Here is a 20,749-nt window from a genome sequence, read left to right on the forward strand (position 1 = left end):
AATGAGTTGAGCGTTTCAGCTTCAACCACCAACTTAAGCAGTGAATTCCAGCCACCCACCACCCTCTGGGTGAATAAGTTTTTCCTCATGTTCCCTCGAATCCTTCTATCAATCACCTTAAATCTATATAAAAATGTGTGTGCCTTCTCTTGGTGGGGATTGATTTTGATTTGTTTCCATTCCTGGCAGTAGAAAGTTACAACTTTAAACAAAACTTTGCCAGAGAGATTGAGAATTTAATTCCTGGTTTGATTTATTTTACAATCAAATATCATTATGCATTTACCATAAACTGCTGGTTATTCAAACAGTAGCTGCCATCACTGAAGATTTCTCTAATAAGATATGTAATGTCACATACATAATGTCGATAGGGTCCTCACTGCTATTTTTATATTACATCAGTGATGTAAACTAGAGATGTTGGAGGAGGGGTTAAAATCATGTAGAACTCATTGGAAGGCAGCCATTGCATTTATTTCCACTGTAGCTATCTGCAGGCAGTTTCTGCTGTCCTTATGGATGTTCCTCTTGTATCTCAGACTGGTCAATTTCTACAGACTAAGTGCTCAAATTGAGCCATTTTGTTCACTTTAAAATAAACCCAGGCACATTATGCGTGATTTCTTATTCACCAGCCTGTTCACAGGCCCCTTCCCTGGCTGTGTGATTGTAGAGTGAAACCTTGTGAGGGCCAGTGTTTTCACTACGTGCATGTCAACTTCAATCTGCTCCGATTTGGTGTGAAATCTGTGCCATGGTGCGGGGCACGAAGGTCAAACCCTGGTAATTGATGTTGCTTATTCATCTGTTTCCAGTGTCTTTTTCCACACATTGGGTTTTGTTTGGATAAATTGTTTGAAGATTTACTGTAGTTCTTAAAGCCTGAGAAACAGCTCTGGTTAATCCTCAGTGTGGCTCCTGCTGCACAGTTTAAATGTCCCTGGTAGGCAGGAATCTTAGCCCAGTTGACACATAATGTCACTAGACAAAAGATCTTTTCCAGACAAGATGTAGAGGACATCTTCTAGCGTAACAATTAGAGCAATTTCCAAACTAATTTACTATGAAATGAATTTGCAAAGCCATTTAAATGATGTTATAACAATGTTAATTGGTTAAAAATATTCCAAAACACTTCTTAATGATCAAGTATAAGCTTGTTATAAATCACAGCTTAAATTACAAATAATAGTACGTCATAAAAACTCATGCCCAAAATTGATGCTCCTGAAGTTATTCTAAAAGCTTAATTCATTCTATTTTGGATCATTACACATTTTAGTGCTGATGATGGCAAATGACACCATGTGAAAATTAGGTTAGTGTAAATTTTTGGAAGGTATTAACCTGGTAAACCTTAGCATTCCAGAGAAAGTTCCCATCCATATTATACTTATTTTATTGTAATACAAAATTGATTTTTTTGCTTTTTAAAAAAATTTTGTGACACAGAATTATAATGAAGCTTTTAAATAATATACTTGGTACAGTAAATATTTGAAGCTAATTTGAATTGCCTGTGTAAAGCAGCATTTGGCTTTTTTAATTGGACTGGATTTGTACTTCTTTTCTCTTTGACCATAGTCATTTTAATTTTTTGAAGAAAATTTTGGCAAAATAGGTTACAATTTGTGCTACTAAAGTAAATGGAGGTGTCAAAAATCTGCCTTTCTGTTTATTTTTAATAATTTCTGCCACATTATGCTTTTGATATGTGTAGGCCTGGATAGAATGCAATATTGCTGTTTCAGCCTGGTGAATCTTGAACAATGGTTAAACAGTATTTAAACTGAGTGAACAGGGGGGTAACCTTGGGTTGGGCCTGTTGAAGAAACAAAAGACAAGTTTGTCTTTTGTATGCTTACACTGCTGACCACCCACCCAATGGACATTAAGGATTTTTGCTGCTGGTACTTAAACATGTACCTGGTAGAACAGTTGACAAAGGAACGTTTTTAAATGCTACAATACATCAATTTAACAGCAAAACTAATTATGGATAGGTATGTCATTTTTTATAGGTAAGATCAGAGTCATTTGGGAGCACAGTCTCCAAAGCAGACCTTTGATGTGGCAATCTTAAAAGTTTTGGATGATTACGCAATAAAGAAAACATTTAATTGAATGAATTGACTGTAGAATAACACTTAATGATGTTGACAGCAGTTTGGACTGCGTGAATTTAAAAGGATTAGACTTGCAGGGTCTTGTGAGATTTGCTTTTCAACCACTGATAACCGACATTTAGTCAATTCAAGGGAACAACTTTTTCTTCTGAGCTGTTTTAATTTGATAAGTCTAAGTGATTATGTTTAAGCAATATTATCATATGGTAAAAAGTCTTGAATTATTTTGTTAATAAGGCCCTCAATTACATGTTAATGTCCTGCTAAATATTTATTTCCAGAAAACTACTGAGGAGAAATAAAACTCTTGACCTCATTCACACTTTAGAAGTTATACCTTTTTGACTCCCTTCCAAAAATAATTCTATCCAAGTTGAAATACCTTTTATGTTTTGGCAGTTGAATTTGAAAATGCCATTTACTGTAGCTATGCATGAAGAACGTGGAATATTTTAATCAACTTTAGTACAGGCAGTATATATCACCTCTGTTTTTGACTGGATTATTTAAAAAAATGCTTTCCCTTTGAAAGTTTTGGCAGTGTTGAAATGAGCTGCAGCTTCGGCATTGTGATAGTATTTTTAGTATTTTTGTTGTAGCCAAATATAGTGTTGAATTCTTGAATATTGTGGAATAAATTTGACTTACATGGAGGGCAAAGAAAATCATCAGTCATAGTCCACTGCCACAATGAAAGAATGCTCAACATTTTGTTGCCATAAATGAACAAATCCCTCTACATATTTAAAATTAATTGATCCTTATCTTTTATCATTTCCCCCTCATCTCACTGACTTTCTTTCCCTTCCCTTCCTGGTTGTACTCTCACTTCTTCTCAAATGGAGATTGCTCAACGTGTGAGATCTGACAGTAATGTCAGCATGTTATTTGATCATTGGGGCAAATGGAGGTCCTTAACCAAAGTGTAGACATACACATCCAGCTGTGGTCACTGAATTGTGATCAGAAAGGCAAGACCCAAAGGGTTTGCTTCTCTCTATCATAGGGACACCAAGGCCAAACAGTGTCTTTAATATCTACTGAGATTAGATAGCTCAGCGCAGGTGAGTGATTGTTTGTGGGATCTTTCTGATATATTTTATTCAGATTCTCAATGGATATAATGACAAAATATGCCAGCATATTTTAAGCTAATTTATTTACCTCATTAATTGCTTGGGACAATTATTTGGCTATTGTATGTTAATGATGTTGCTTCGAATGTTAATGACACAAGGATGCCCCATAATTGTTAAAATTATAAATATTATTTTCCATTGTTTAGGAAAAGATAAAAGACCCAGATTTTGTGGTGCTACTGATGACAAAACTCTGCGTACACTCTCATACTCCACTCAAACTGGCAGCAACTTCAGGAGTCCACATGAGCACAGAAAAATGCATTAATCAAGAAGTTACTGTCATTAATTCTCAGCTACTCCAGAGGGTATGCTGCTGAGGCAGCCCCAGACATCAGCTGAGAAATGTTATGAATTCATGATAGCTTCCAGTATTTCACTGTTAGTCTCAATGTAAAAACCAATGAATAAGTTATACCTTGTTGAATTAAGTGTAACTGGATTTTCAACAATGTGCTAGCTTCATAATTACTTTTAAACATCCTCACTGGCCCTGAAAATATTATTTTATATTTATGGAATGTCACATTTCTCCATTATGACAAATACTTTTTTGATATTTTAGCCTCGATCCTAATCCAATCATTATCATTTATTTCACTATCTGAAAATTGAAATTAAAAGTGAAGGAAAAGGTTTGCTGTCTGTGAGAATCCTTCAATGTGATTGCTTATTTATCCTGCTTGCGGACATCACTGTGGCTAGGCACCTGGAGATCACCTTGACTTAGTGCCAGATTTAAACCGCTGTCAGGAAAGAGGAAGTTCATGCCACAGAGACACAATTGGTGTTTCTTGCAATTTTTGTATGTGCTACATTTGATTTACCATTTTCATAAATTCTGTGATGTCACTAGATTTGCACATCCAATCATTGCCTCTGATATTTTTCAGGAAGTAAAAGGAAAGTAATGTAATAAATACCAATAAATACCAATGTTCATACACTTATTATTTATAAAGTACCTCATAGAACTCTTGTTAAATGTGAAAGAATTTATTGTTAACACTAGTGCTGGAATACTCATGAGTAAAACGTCAACTGAATAATTTAAAATATGCAGCCGATTTTAAAATGTATTTTTTACAAATGGCAATGGGGTATAAATCTATGATTTCATAAAGAAAATTCTCTGAGGTCTATGGAAATTTATTTCAGATTCTTTAAATGTCTAAATTAATGGCCTGTTCATACAGATGGGTGAAATGATGTATCTAAATCCTGATCAGAACCCTGTACCATCCTCAGGTCAGATAGATTATAAAAACCTGTTGTTTTCCCTTGTGTTTGAAATAATGGAGTCACTAATCTACTTGATCTACATGAATTAGCTAAAAAGAAAGTGAGTGATGCGTATATTTCAAAGATAGAAGGCACTTGTAAAAGCAATTTCTTTGGGAAAAATACTGCACAGACTTTTAATGAGTACTAATTACCACAGCAGAAAATGTTGGAGGCTTCAATGGATTTACATCGCTGAATGAAAGATCAAAGATTGTGGCACTTGCATTTTAATCTGTTGGCTAAAAAAATGAATAGGGTGGTGTTAATGGGGCCCATGAGAATGACAACACAGGTGGCAGGGACTTTAATCCCTTCCTTATTGTTGAAGCCCTAGGCCTAGTCACGATTATATAATCAGCCATTTTTATTTCAACTTCATGTTCAAATATTGAGATTATTTCTCGCCTTGGGTGAAAAGGCTTGAAATTGCACGTAGATATGAAATACCTTTTAGCCTGTGTTTGCATTTTAAAGTCTTACTTTTGAAATTTTACTTCGTTGGTTTAAAATGCTTATCCATGGAGGGGTGGGGGAAGGGGTTGAGGCAGTTAAAGTGCTTTGATGTGGTCTGATGTAGGGAGTGGCTTAATAAAGGCAATTGGCATAGTTGCGTCAATGACATCAATCAAATACGATTGATCAGAGAAATAGAAATGACAGTTGCTTAGTGATAATTCAGTGTGTTACTTCTATATTTAAACAAACTACCTGTAGTTAATTGCTCCATCCAGGGGAATCGACCCCATAGAATGTGAAAAAACAAATACTGGTAATTCATGAAATGGAATATATCGGTAATCAGGGCATTCTGAGTAGAGTCACTACAACAAAGACTTGTTCAGTAGAGTTGCACTTTCAAAAAAATAGCTATCAAGCTCTGCAGACAATGACTCCCCATCTTTGGTAGCATAGTGTATAGGGTCATAAACTTAACTGACAGTCCCCATCAGGTCAGTCAAAAGCAATGTTAGAAACAAAGTTAGTAAGGGCCTGGGTCAAGCCGTGCTCTAAAGTCAGTGTTGTCAAAAGCCTCAGTCACATTCATACCTACAGGCAACCTCTGCTGATCCTGAGTCATTAATCAAACTGCAGAGCCAGTCTGACCCTGGCTCCTTCCCTTTGAAGTGTGGTGTCCTTTCCAGCATGAGGAAATAATTTGCTGCCTGATTCAATGAGCCATCAGTGGAGCCAGCAGACCTAATGACATGTGAGAATATTAACCTCCTACCATGAAGAGCTGTGAATCTTGAGAGGCAGTCTATAATTCACCCAGTGCACCGGAGGCACTCTGTCTCACAGCCCCTGTGACAGAACTTTGTTTTTATTCCTGCTTCCTTCTCCTCCTGCAACTTTGCCGTCAAGATTTTTAAAATAGATCTAATCTCACTCTTTTCTCACATCTCATTTCAACTGCCGTCTCTTGCTTCTGCACTTTTATTAAGTTTATTAAAACCAGTTGAATCCTACTTTTTATGGCAGGGCTCTGTTCGCCCATTCATTACGGTCTCTTATCTTGGCAGGCAATCAGAACTGAAAGGCAGCTAGTCCATTATGCACATATGAAGCCCATCACTCCTTCAGCATTTGCCAATTCATCAAACATTTATCATTTGCCCTCTGAACAGCATGTCAATTTGCCTGTCACTCCCCAGTCTGTGCTGCTTTGTTTGAATCTAAACATTGCCTTTTCACACTGGTGTTGTAGACCTATCCTTATAACACATTGCCCCCTCCCTTTAAAAGAAAGTCTCCTTGGTGCTCAGCAGGGAGGGCAGTTGCCACTGCCTGTTGTATGCAACATTTTTGTAAGATAATGAGGGTGAAGTGTGAGCCATAGGCAATGATTCTGGGATATTAGGTATGACAGGGAGCTTGATCATAATTATCTTAACGAGGATAGGGTTAATTACAGTGGAAACTTAAAGTTCTTTCCATTTGAATCGAGCAGAATGAAATGCAGTTTGATGTTTTGTCATCTTGATGTGACTTTGGAAATTGCGATGTAAATCTCTTGGCTATGCTGGGATTCCTTTGGGAGAATGGTGTGAGCCTTGCAGTGAGATAAAGGAGATGGTACCTGTGGGTGAGATAATGGGCAGCTTTCAGGTCATTGGAGCTGTGTGAATAGAAAGACACAGTAGGCAAATAACATTGCTTGGCTTTCCAACAAAAACTGCACAAAAACAACAATCAGTCGTTACGATTCATTTTGTTTCAAACATGTGGTGGGAAAGTGTGAAAATATCAAGGAAGAAAGAGAAAACATTTAAATAAAATGCAGATTTCTGTAAGAAACTGTTAACACCCACGATTCCCCTTCTCTTCTTTTACCCCACCCCACTCCCTTAGCTCACAGTTGTGAATTTAGCTGATTAAATCACAAAGTGCATATTGAGCTGATGACATGAAAACAACAATTAATAAGAAAGCCCTTGTGTGATGCAGCTCCTTTTAACTGAGCAGCTAATAACATTATATGGCAAAATTATCAAAATCAGACAGGTGTAAGGGGATTTGTGCAGAATTTGCTCTGCCTGTTTCTGATGCTAAAGCCAGCTTTAATAGTGAGCCTGGCCGTTTCAATGGGCAACTCCCTCTAGTGTTCCAGAGCCTTTGTCCCACTTCATGCTATGTCATTTTGTTTTATTCTTCCCCTGAAGCATTTAGATGTTTTTTTTTCATTTGCCAGTTCCAATCCATTTGCTGATTCTTGTGATAAGAGTATTCTATTTACATAGCATTTTTGGTAAACAATATGTGCTTTTATATTTAAATATAATAAAACATGGGATTTGTTGCTATAAACCTGAGTCTCCTAGGAGGCTTTCCAGGTACAGAAAGGGGAAGAGGGGTGTTTCTTGTGTTCCTCATTGGTAACAGAAGCCTGATATAATAAATATAGCATTTAATTTTATTTCTTCATCTCTTAAGATTGCACAGTGGTCATATTTGAGAGTGATGGCAAAACTAGATTCATTAGCTGCACAGGAATGATATTTGGACTGAATGATGGATGACAAGTTAAATTTGTGTCCAGGGAATGAAGGTGAACTGTGACAGAGTTATTTATCTTGGGAATGAAGGTTTGGGTCAGAGAAGGCTGGGTGCCTCAAGGCACAAGACATTGACAAATTCATCCTGTAGGCCGCATATCTGAAGCCTTTTGTTTTAGATCCTGGCTACTCACTAAGTGACCCCCATCCTTCATCCTGCCAGAGTGTGAAAAATGTGAGCCTGTGCCAGTGCACTTTCTGATACTAATTCTTGTCATTCACTCGCTTGTCAGGCTAAAACCAAAACTTTCCAGCTCGTGAAAGGGAAGGTTGAAATATTTATATCCGTGGATAATGGCCTTCCTGATTTAGTAGCATATCATTTTTCCTGTTCCCTTATTGTTACAGGTCATTGGAAGGGCTGGAAGAATTCATCTGCCTGGAAGAACTAATCCTGGACAACAATCTTCTCCGAAATGACCTGAAGTTGCCTAGGTTACCACACCTTCATACCCTGACAATCAACAAGAACCAAATATCCTTTGCACAATGACATTGTAAATTATGTAGCATCCAAATTAGAGGAAATTAGTTGAAATTTTATTCATGTGCGTATGTGTTCTTTTCAAAGATGGGCATACCAGAAATTAATTAGCCGCATGTTAATTTACAAACTCAAATCATCGTATTTTGGAGTCATTTTGTAAGCATTAATGGAAAAAAAAGTGTTTTTTTAAAGGAATGCAAGAGTTTGTCTTGGATGGAAGGGGGCCCTCTGCTGGAATAATAATGAATGAGGTAAAATCAGGCCCATGGAGAATACTAAACGGGGTAAAGGGCAAGAAATTGGCACTGTTGTATATAAATGGTGTTCATTACAGTATATATTTTAATTAATTGGGATAAATGTTATGTGAAATATCCATTAAACAATTCTAGAAGGAAATGAGAAGACTGAAGATTTAGGCAATATTCACTAACACACTCTCAAAAAGACCAGATGTCACCCCCATTTTCCATGGATCTTTCTTCATTAAGGTATTGCAATAAACATTCTTCATAGTATGATTTTTGAACAACCCCCTAAAATACCCCACTGAGAGGCAATTTTTGCTGTTTACTAAATTAACAGGGCCCAGCAGAGTCAGTGAAAGTTCAGCAACATTGATTTTCAGAATTTACTGGAGATATAATTCTGACTGTGTAAAAGTATCAGCCCACTATTTATATTCTTGTGGGGAAATAAGGCTGTTATTGTTTGCCACTGTAGACTCATTTTGCAATGGACTGAATGTATTTGTGATGGATGTAGTGTGAACTAACTGTTTGTTTCCTTGTTGGAAAAGTTTCAGTTTCAACAATTGCCTACCATTTAGCCACACAACATCCATCATTTTGTCAATGTTTTAAATGTTTCACACTGAACCTTTGAAAGAAAGTGAACTAAAAAGAGGCACATTCTTTCAATATATGCCAAAATTCTGACATGTGTTAGCCGTGAATTGCCCCTTAAACAATAACTTTGACAAGTCTTGAGTGCTGCAGTAAATTTGATTGTCAGCTCCTGATGTATATGATTTTGTTTTACCTATGACTGCTTCCCTATAAATGCTATTTCATTAATGTGATTGAATCCTTAACCATGACCTTTGACACATAACTGAATTAGACAGCCTTTTGGATCATTTAGCTGAAGTGGTGCCTTGGCTTAAGTACCTCAGCCTCCTAGGAAATGAAGCCTGCCCCAATGAACTTGTTAGCCTGGACAATGATGAAAGTGACTACCAAAGATACAGGTTAGTTGTACTTGTCGCTAAGAGATAAGCGTTGTTACCTGATAAATGCCTTTCAGTTATCTGCTGGAGAAATGCATAAAAATATCAAGGTGTTCCTTAGTATTTGATGTTTCTTAACTTCCAGACGATGGGAGCAGAGTCGTTGAATAATTTTAAGGCAGAGCTAGATAGATTCTTGATTAACAAGGGGGTGAAAGGTTATTGGTGGTAGGCAGGACTGTGAGGTTGAGGTTACATTCAGATCAGCCATGATCTTATTGAATGTCAGAGCAGGCTCGAGGGGCCGAGTGGCCTACTCCTGCTCCTAATTCATATATCTGTATGTATTTGTTCATAATATACTAGCTATTAATCATTTAAACGATAGGCATAGCTTGGAAAAATTATTCAGTGGCAAATATGCATGGTTCATTTAGTGGTGTCAAAAAGACATTTACAACTGGTAACCTTTATAGGATGTGATATAATATTTATAGCCATTGATCAGAAAAGAAGCACATCTAAAATACTGCAGTTAAACTTTCTACTGTGTTCTTATAAAGAAAAGTGGTGCAAGCTTTTGCAAAGATTACAGTATGGTTTATGCATGTGTTTTAATAAAAAATGTACTAAAGGGAAACTTTTAGTTCTAAAAGTTAAATCTTACATTGGAAGTACAAACATGTAGCCATCATGACATTAGGTTATTTAATCAAAACAACACTGCAGGCCCTTTCTGTCCATATATTGTTTGCATTTTGCAATAGCAATAAACTACATTGACATCATAAATGGCAACATGTGTGAAGTTTTGCTGCAATATAATAAATTACTTTACCTTAGTACAGGAACAAAATTGAAATCTATGATTTTGTTATGAGAATAGTCATTTGCATAGACAGGATCTGCAAAACTTAGGGAAAAACTGGGGAAACCGGCCGACCCTAAAGTAACTACATTTTTTATTAATGTATCTATTTTCCTGCTCATGCTATGTGTTCAGTTTTATTTTGAGCAGTCTTATTACCAAAGTGCTGCCATGTTTTGGCTCAGTTTCAGTCCTCTCCCTCCACCTTTGTCCTCAATAGGATTAAGTTCTTTAAAACGTCCTGCCAACATGGTTTTTGAGCATATACTTGACCTCAGTAGTGTCCTTCATTAAGAAACTTAGCTTTTGTTGATTGAGAAGATCCAACCCCTTAAAAATCTCAACTAGTTAAAATTGTAAGCGTCTGAGCCACACCAACCTAGAAGCCCAGTCTACTTCCATCTCAAATGAGATTGCTGATCTTAACTGGGGCATTGGCAGAATACTAAAATTGGGCTGATTAATACTGGTGTTATAGTGAGGGAAATTGGCCAGGGTTCCTCATTTTGTGCACTGTTTAAAATTTGTGTCAACCCCTGTGGAAGCCCTTGCCAGGTAAGGGCATGGGTGGACCCAGCTGCGATGTGACCTATGATTAAATAGTCTGCTAACACTGCCTAGGCTCACACATGGCCACTTTGGTGAGTCCTGAAGGATGCATAGTACCTGTGGTTTGGGGGTTGTTGGGGGGTGGGGAGTACAGTGGTGGGGGGTGGTAGAGAAAACCAGCAAAGAGAAGAAGAAAGGAGAAAATTAATGGAAGGGGAATAAAAAATTAATGAAAAAGAAAACAGGTGGAGAGGGGAAATAAGATTCAGCAAATATAATCATACATGTGGCCTTGGCTCTAGCATGTATGAAGCTGAATTATTTATTCTTTAAGGAAGCGACAGACATGGTGGACAGGACAGTGGTTGTGATGGATACGAACTTTCAGAAAGGAAAGTTCATACCATCATCAAAGTATCATGCAGGAAAGAATTGGAGAGCAAAATGGGAATGGAATTGAGGGAAGGGTAGTAAATTGGATATCAAAATTGGTAAGAAAGGTGGTAAGAGAGAGTAGAAGTTAAGGACAATTTTGCAGCGATTGAAAATGTCAACTGTACCTTATAGAGCTCTGTTCTGGGACTACTTCTGTTCATTATGTGTGTCAGTTATTTGGATATAAGGCTGCATAGGGAGTAGTGCCCAAATTTGTAGACAATATGAACAAAATCAGAAGTAAAGGAGACTACAAATAAGTGGCAAATGGATTTTGATATTGGTAAACATGAAATGGTACATTTGATGTGGTGGAGGAGATCTTAAACCCAATACCTGAAGTGGATAAAGCGAATAAACTGCAGGTTTTTTTTATCATGGTAAATAGCTTTCTCATACTGCGTTGGCTCACACATGAGGAACACTTTCATGCAATATTTGTTGGCCCATGAGCAAAATGTTCCAGGTGGCAGCACTCTATTAATACTGTTTCTTCTCATCAAGCCATCATTAAATTTTGTAAATGATTTTCTCAGCTATTTAGCAAAGGAAGAAAATGTTCTTATTGGTGAATAACTTTCTACCATACTTATAGATACTGCTGAGTCATGGGGCTGAATTTTACATTGTGAAAGCAGGACTGCTGTAGTTTCGCAAAAGCATAACATCCAGTGTGATGACATTGGGTTGTGAACGCGTCATCATGCTGGCCCACAATAATATGGTGGGGGGGACAGGCTTCGAAATCGGCAACCTACCTGCCATTTATAATTAAAAGCCGTTAAAGCTAGTTAGCAGTCCGATTGACGGCAATAAAATATTCCAACACTATAATAATAAGGTAGGTGTATGACCGGTGGGAAGCACTATCTTTTTCAGGGCCCCATGAAAGGTCGGATAGAAAGGCTGGAGGTGGGCCTATGCCTGACTTTAGCAATACAAGCTGCTGAGTGTTATTTCTTTCAGAAATCTTTGCTATTCATAAACCTCTGATCATATTCAGGGCTATCCCTCAGGGGAATGTCCAAAAAGTTGGTGCTCCAGTCATCTTTGAGCATTGCATTATTTGTGGTGGGGAATAGTGACCGTATATATATTCTGTGGGAGGTACCTCCTCCAGTGAAGGGAGGAGGAGGAGGCCAGCTGTCCAGGACAGGAGCAACATAAGTTGCAGGAAGGCAGGCAAGCTGCTGAGGAGTGAGGGGCTGTGGGAGAGATGCAACAGCAGGCACTCCAACGTAGGCAAAGGCAATACCCTGCAAGTTGCATTTACAAGGTGTGAATGTCATCTTTAGATGATGGAGTAACAGTGTCTTCGTAGACTTCACCTTTCACAAGAGAGAGCCTCCAATTGTGTAGGTTACCACCTGATGCCTGTGGTATTAAAAGTGACAGTCGTGTTGAACTTCTTCACCTCCAGGTCATTTCAGGCTGCCTGTGGAGACCTGAGTGGGATCAGCCAGCTTGTAGCATGTCACAACATAAAGGTATTCAGAGATGCCATGTTTCGACATGCCTGCCCATCACTATATTTCCTTCACTATAGAAAACAGCAGTCAGTTGGAAAGAGCCAGAAGCTTTGCAGGAATGGCTGGTTTCCCATAGATGCAAGGGGTCATTGATTTTATCCATGTGGCCATCAAGGCAACCAGTAGTGCATTCAGGAGCTTTTATGAGCTGCAAGGGATTCCAAACAACAAAAATGTATAACTTCAATTTTAATTTATATTTATATTTGTGTGTTAGGAAAAGTGGAGTGTGGTTTTAGTTTCATTTAGATTTTTTGTGTGAGTTTGGTGCCTGGAGTCTAGGCGGCCTCCTAATAAAAGGATCAGATTTTTTGAATTTGTTCGTATCTGTACATTTTTAATGAGGTTTTCCAACTATTGATGTGAAGAGAGGGGTTAAAAAGGAATTGGAAGTTTAGCGATTTGGAAAAGAAACACAAAGTAGAATAAACTGTGCTGTTGCCTAGCAACAGGGGTGCGGTGATACACAGAGAAAGACAGAGAAGTAGCTCAGTGTGTATGTCAGAGTGAAGACGGGAGTTCTAAGCTCTCTGATAGGAAATATTGCAAGGCTGCTGGGGACTGAGTTTAAAGAACTTTTGTTTGGCCTGCAGTTGAAGTAATAGTAAGCTTGGAGTGTGGTTTTGAGTGTCCCAGGGCGTGTTACCAGCTGGGGAAAAAGCATCTAGTGAATGCTCAGAAATCTGCCAGAAGACGACCATTTGCAACCGGGCCAATCCAAGCAAGAAGCCTTGGTGTTAGGATAGTGGTAAATCTTCGCTGAGGTTTTGTTGATGGGATAAAAGGAATGGTATAAATTTGCATCATTTTCCAGCATTTTAATTGAGATCCTTCCAACCTTTTTGTTTGGTGTAATATAGTTCATTTTTTCCCCCTGTTTAATAAATGTTTTATTCTTTATGTTAAATGTTCATCAGTAAACTTCTGTGAATTTGTTCAGTAACTTTCCTCCACAGTTTCTAAAAAAAAGTTAAGACCTATCAAGCTAGGTTTCACTCTGGAATCTGACTTGTTCAGTATTAACATCAGCTGGGATCGTAACAAAATGGTGGTTCTTGCAGGATGCAACAAATCTGTGAATTTCAGTGGGATCTGTGAATCCTTAAAGATATGAGTACATGGAGGTGCTTGGCATGGGAACAGGATTTGCTGTGAAGTATATTACACTGGTTGGAACTCAAAGATGGCTTTGACTATTGCTGAGACTTTAATGGGGGTAGAAGGTGTAAGAGTGGATTATTTGAAATCCTTGACTCAGGCTAAACTGAAAGAGCTAGCATATAAATTGAATGTAGAAATAAAAGCAAGATTTTATAAGGATGATATGATTAAAGTAATTACTCAGCATTTAGATTTAGATTGAAGTTGATGTCTTACAGCTAAGAGTTAGCAAAAATTCAGTTGCAAATACAGCAGATTAAGATAGAAAAAAGGATGAAAACACTTGAATTGGAGGAAAAAGAGAGACAAAGAGAAATGAAAAGAACTTGAATTAGAAAGAAAGGAGAAAGAAAAGAAAGAGCAAAAGAAATTGAAATGTGAAAGCTTGAGTTTCAAAAAGAGACTTGGCTAGAGAAAAACTTAGAATAAAGTAAGAAAGAAGAGATAATAGTTCAGAGGATGATTGTGATTCCACTGAGAATTTTGATTGAACTAACAATCTTCATTTAGTGCCTATGTTTACAGAGGATGGAGTTGAAAGATATTTCACCTCATCTCATTTGAAAAGATAGCTGTGAAGTTGAAGTGGCCAAAAGATACTTGGACCTTAATGTTACAAAGGACAGGATTTTCCTGTCGGCAAGCGGGGAGTGGGGTCTGCTTGCTGACGTGTAAAATGACACATGGTGATGTCGGGTGGAACTCCCGACGTCCCCGCACCCGATTTAAATTTTCAGGTAGGTGGGGGCGCAGCAAAATCAGCTGTGCTCCCACTGACCTGTCAATGGCCAATTGAGGCCATTGACAGAACCATTAAAGTAATTAATGGACCTGCCCGTCCAACCTTAAGGTTGGCGGGCAGGCCAGGAGCCCTGGCGGGCATTAGAAAAAGCATGAAACCTCATCCACCGGCGGGATAAAGTTTCATATAGGTTTTAAAAAATTTAATTAAAGTAGTTTTAAAAGTTATGGACATGTCCCAACTCATGTGACATTGTCACATAAGGGGCCATGTCAGCGAATTTTTTTTTCTATTTTTAATATTTTTCAATGTGCAGTTGATCTCCCTGAGGCAGCACTTAGCCTCAGGGAGATGAGTGCGCTCTTTCATGCGCATGCGCAAAAGAGCGCACTCTCAGGTTTAGGGATTCTTCCCCCCCCCCCCCGCCCACACAGGGAGCGCATAGCGCTTCCGTGCAGGCGTAATGTAAAATGGCGGCGCACACCCATTCGGGGGGGCCGATTGAAGGCATGGCTCCACACACCAGCTCTTCAACTTCCCCCCCAACAGGGGGAAATTCTACCCAGAGCGTCCTGATAGATACAGCTATGAAGGTGTACACTAGTCTGTCAGAAGAGCAACCTGCAGACTATGAAATGGTTAAAAGAGGCAATACTCAATGCTTATGGGCTTGTCCCTGAAGCTTAACAATTAAAGTTTAGAACCATAGGAAATGAACCTACCCAGACATTTGTAGATTTTGAAAGAGGTAAAGAAATGCTGTGGGATCAGTGGTTTTGATCACTGAAGTTAGAGAAAAATTTTGAGAATGTGAGGGAAATCATGATTATGGAAGAATTTCGAAATAGCATTCCAGTAACCATTAAGACTTATTTAGATGAGTGTTAAGTAGCAAAGATACGAGATGTGGCAATTTTTGCTGATACCCATGATATCTCACACAGACAGTTACATGTGGGAAAATGGTCATATGGGAATCAACAGGGAAATTGGAGGAATACAAAATCTGGTGATGGAAAAGGTACTAGTTGTAGGGAACAGACAGAAGGACACCAAAATGTTAAAGGAGATAGGCTAGAACCTAAAAGTGATATAAAGGTAACAATGTGCTTCCATTGCAATAAAACTGGACATACTAAATCCAATTGCTGGAAGTTAATTGGGAGACCTATTATGGCAATAGGGACACCTAAAGAATCTTTAGGAAAAACTAACTTCCGGAAGGAGACTAGTAACAAAACATAAGCCGTAGTGCAGGTGCACAGTGAAGGCTCAGAATCTACCAAAGAGGTAGGAACAATTCCTCAGATTAGTCAAGTAAATGTGGAAAAACAAATTATGGAAAGGTTTAAAAATTTTGTTTCTAGAAGAGAGGTATTCCCTTATTATTCTTATCAAGGAGGCAAACAAATAATGATATTGAGAGACACTGGAGCAAGTCAGTCACTGATGCTGGTTGATGATATAATTTGTCTTCCGGAGTGACTAATGAGAGAAAAAATATTAATTGGAGGTATCAACTGAGGTTTTAAACTGTTCCCATTATATAGTGTTAATTAAAGAGTGATTTAGGAAGTGGAGAGGTTGCAATTGGAGTAATGCATCAAATCCCTTTGGCAGGAATTGATTTTATCTTGAGGAATGTCCTGGCTGGCTCAAAAATATTAGCCTCACTGAGGGTGTTGGAACAACCAGTGGAAGTAAAAGAAACTGAGATGCTATAGGACGAACATCCTGGATTGTTTTCTGATTGTGTCATGACTAGATCTCAGGCTCATAAAATTAGACAGGAAAAGGAAGAATCAATACAAAATGATGTCAAATTGCAGTTATCTGACATTATTTTTGGAAACTTAAGCAAAAAGGAGGAAGGTTAAGTGAATGAAGTTGACATGTTTAGTCCATCTTCTTTAGTAGAAATGCAACAGGCTGATCTGAGTTGAGAGAGCTGTATCAAACAGCCTACTCAGAGACTGAATCAGGACTAATACCTGAGTGTTATTAGATATAAGACAAAGTGCTAATGAGGAAATGGAGACCACCTCAAATACCAGCATATGAGGAGTTGGCAGTGGTTCATCAAGTGGTAGTTCCAACTGAATATCATAACAACATTTTACAAGTGGCTAATGCAATTCCAATGGCAGGTCTAGGTATCAGGAAATCACAGGCTAAAATATTGAAACATTTATATTGGCCAGGATTACATAAAGATGTGATTAAATTCTGCCAGACATGCAATACATGTCAGGTAGTGGGAAAACCCCAATCATCAGTTAAACCTGCACCCTGAATTCCGATACCAGCTTTATTGAAGAACTGTTTAGCAGGATCTTACTAGATTGTGCAGGACCCCTACCTAAAACCAGAAGTGGTAATCAGTATCTTTTAACAACAATTGATGTTTCAACAAGATTTCTCGAGGGCAATGCCTTTGGGGAAAATGATGGCAAAAGTAGTAGTAGAAATGTTATTATTTTTATTTTTTCTACAAGATATGGATTACCTAAGGAAGTACAGTCAGATAAAGGCTCGAATCTTATATCACAAATATTGAAAGAAGTAATGAATAATTTGGGAATAAAACAATTTAAGTCTTCAGCTTATCACCCGCGATGTCAAGGAACATTAAAGACCATGATTAAAGCCTATTGTCAGGGAAGTCCTAATGATTGGGATAAAGGAATTCTATTTTTACTGTTTGCCATTTTGGATGCCCCTAATGAGTCCACAGGATTCAGTCCTTTTGAACTGATACATGGCCATGAGGTGAGAGAATCCTTTAAATTAATTAAAGAAAAATTTATAAACCAAAGCTCAGAGACTAAGCTTTTAACCAATGTGTCAAATTTCCAGGAAAGATTAACCAAAGTGTGTGAGTTGGCCAAAGAGCATTTGAAAATCGCTCAACAAACAATGAAAACTAGAGCAGATAAAAATGCCAAAGTTCAAAATTTTGTTGCTGGAGACAAGGTGTTAATATTGTTACCTGTCTTTGGTGAACTGTTAAAAGTGAGATTCACTGGACCTTATCAAATCAAAAAGAAACTCAATGATGTAAATATATAGTGAGTACTGCAGACAGGAGGAAAAGTCAGTGAGTGTGTCATGTTAATATATTAAAGCTATATTATGGCAGGGAAGGTGGTCAGGATAGGAATGTAATTGCAGTGGTAAAAGATGCCAGGAGTGAAATAAAAATATCGGAACACTCTGAGAATGAATCGAAGTCAAAAATTTTAAAGTCAGCCCTCCAGTAATCAGATTGGATAATACAGAGGTGCTTAAAAATTTAGATGTAATATTGAGATATCTTTCAGAAAACTGTCGAGATGACTTACGAAAGCTATTACAAACTCATGAATAGATTTGTGTTAATAGGTCAGGAGAAACATCATTGGCTAGATATCATGTGAATGTCGGGGATGCATTACCCATAAAGCAACATTCTTTTAGACTCAATCCAGAGAAGTTAGTTCAAGTGAGGGAAGAGATCAAGTTCATGATGGAAAATGACATTATTGAACTGAGTCACTATAGCTGGAGCTCAGCTATTGTAATGGTGCTGGAACTGGACGGGTCACAGCAATAATGTATAGATTATCTCTGTGACAAAGGAGGATTCATATCGAACTCTGTGATTAGAAGACTGTATTGAGAAGATTGCACAGGCAATGTTCGTTATAAAAATTGATTTATTGAAGGGATATTGGCAAATTCCATTAACTGATAGAGCCAAAGAAATATCAGCTTTTGTAACACTGGATGAACTTTATCAATCTAAAGTCATGCCTTTCAGAATAAAAAATGCACCAGCAACTTTTCAAAGATTAACCAACAAAGTCATTGAAGGATAATGCAACTGTATGGTATATATTGATGATTTGGTTGTGTTCAGCCAAACCTGGGAGGAACCTTTACAACAGACTTGAACGAATTGTTTGATCGAAGGCAAAGAGTCAATTTGGTCATAAACTTGTCAAAAAGTGAACTTGCCAAAGCAGAAGTAACTTATTTGGGCCACACCCATGGGACAAGGTCAAGTAGCCCCTAGAGAAGCAAAGAAGGGCTATCTTGGATTTTCCAGTGCCTCAGACAAAACGAGAAATTTTGCAGTATATAGACATGAGTGGACTGTTTCAAAAGTTCATCCCGAATCTCGGTACTGTAATTGCTCCCCTGACAAGTTTGTTAAAGAAAAGAATTTGAATGGACAAAGGGATATCAAAGTGTCTTTGACAGTTTGAAAGCTGCACTGACTACTGCAATGGTTTTAGCAGCACCAAATTATGCTAAGACATTGAAACTGGCAGTTGATGCCAATGACATGGGCGTTGGTGCAGTTTTATTATGGAAGGATGAGATTGGGATTGAATGGCCAGTCAGTTACTTTTCACGAAAGTTAAATTCGTGCCAGCGGGAATATTCAACTGTGGAAAAAGAGACTTTGAGCTTGGCTCTACAACATTTTGAAATCTACATTCAACCAGCTCTGCAAAGTCCATAATCCTCTAACCTTTTAGCAACATTTCATACTAAGAATCTGGGACTATTTTGTTGGTATTTAATGCTACAACCATATGATTTGAAATTTGTTTGTGTAGTGGGAAGAGACAATATCATAACAGATGTTTTATCAAGAGCACGTGGAGGAACAGGGATGTCATGATCAGCATGGACTTGTGTGGATTATGATTTTTATGAAAAAGTCTTTGTATGTTTCAAGTAAATACACAGTTACTACTCGAGTAAGATCTGTCTAAGTAAAATAGAGATAGTGATAAGAGGAGATTGTAATAGAAAATGAAAATGCCTCTTAAAGATACCTTTTCTTTTTTTTTCTGCTAGGTGGTGTTAGGAACAATGTGTAACTTTAAGTTTAATTTATATTTGTGTGTTAAGAAAGGTTTTAATTTCATTTAGACTTTTTTGGGACATTGGTGCCAGGAGGTCTGGAGGGCCTCCTAACAAATTGGTCAGGTTTTGTGGACTTGTTTGTAGATGTGCACTTTTCAGGAGGTTTTACAACTATTCAAGTGAAGAGAGGAGTTAAAAAGGTCAGTGATTTGGGGGAAAAACACAAGGTAGAAAAAGTTGTGTTGTTGCTAGTGACAAGGGTCCAGTGAGGCAGAGACACAGAAAAAGGCAGAAAAGAATTTCAGAATGTGTATGTAAGAGAGTCCAGATAGGAGTTCTAAGCTCCTTGATGAGAAATACTGCAAGGCTGCTGGGGACTGAGTTTTGGGAACTCGTATTTGCTCTGCAGTTGAAGATGAGTTTAGAGTGTGGTTTTGGGTGACTCGGCAAGATCTGCTGGGAAAAAGCCTCTAGTGAATGCTCAGAAATCTACCAGAGAAAGACTATTTTACAATTGGGCCAGCCCAACCTTGGTGTTAAGGCTGTGGTAAATCCTCACTGGGGTATTGTGTCTATAAGGTTATTGGTAAGATAAAAGGAATAGTATGAGTTTGAATCATTTTCTGGCATTTGTATTGAGATCTTTCCAACCTTTTTGTCTGGTATAATATAGTTCATTTTTTCCTGTTTAATAAATGCTGCTTTATTTATGCTAAAAGTTCATCAGTATACTCTTGTGAATTTGTTCAGTAACTTTCCTCTATGGTTTCTAAAAAAAAACAAAGTCTGGATCTATCAAGTCATGTTTCACTCTGGGATCTGACTTGTGCAGTATTAACATCAGCTGGGATTGTAACAGTGTGCGACCACAATCCGCGAATCATACAGGTGTGTGCACGATACCCAGGAAGCAGCCACGACTCTCTTATCCTTAGACACTCCCAGTAGTCTGGAATGTTTATGGGCTCTTATGCATTGGATAGTTGGCTGCTTGGAAATGAAGGTTACCCGATGAAGAAGTGGCTGATGACTCCAGTTTTAATTGCTAGCATGGAACCTGAGTGCCATTAAAATAACAGCCACACAACGACCAGGTCCATCATTGAACCAACCATTTATCTGCTCAAGATGAGTTTCAGATGCCTGGATAGATCAGGTGGATCGCTCCAATCCACCTGCCTGAGTCTTTCTCATGGTAATAGTCTGCTGTCCTCTGCACAACCTGGCCATCCAGAGAGGGGAAACACTTTCAGAGGAAGAATCAAGGGAGAGAGCTTGGTATTCTGAT

The 20,749-nt window shown here is 38.1% G+C and overlaps 1 protein-coding gene across 8 annotated transcripts in view; it reads left to right on the forward strand.

Annotated features, from left to right (window-relative positions):
* Nucleotides 1-20,749, forward strand: part of lrmda (leucine rich melanocyte differentiation associated) — a 1,073,511-nt gene that overhangs the window by 686,267 nt on the left and 366,495 nt on the right. For 7 of the 8 annotated variants that reach the window (XM_041176536.1, XM_041176539.1, XM_041176541.1 and 4 more), the window contains 2 exons: nucleotides 7,954-8,080; nucleotides 9,202-9,341. In XM_041176536.1, coding sequence (XP_041032470.1) covers nucleotides 7,954-8,080; nucleotides 9,202-9,341 — 267 coding nt within the window. Of the gene's footprint in view, nucleotides 1-751; nucleotides 787-7,953; nucleotides 8,081-9,201; nucleotides 9,342-20,749 lie in introns of those variants that run through there. The other variant, XM_041176542.1, reaches the window with a different exon arrangement.

This window comes from Carcharodon carcharias, chromosome 28, assembly GCF_017639515.1.
Source record: "Carcharodon carcharias isolate sCarCar2 chromosome 28, sCarCar2.pri, whole genome shotgun sequence".
Taxonomy (NCBI): domain Eukaryota; kingdom Metazoa; phylum Chordata; class Chondrichthyes; order Lamniformes; family Lamnidae; genus Carcharodon; species Carcharodon carcharias.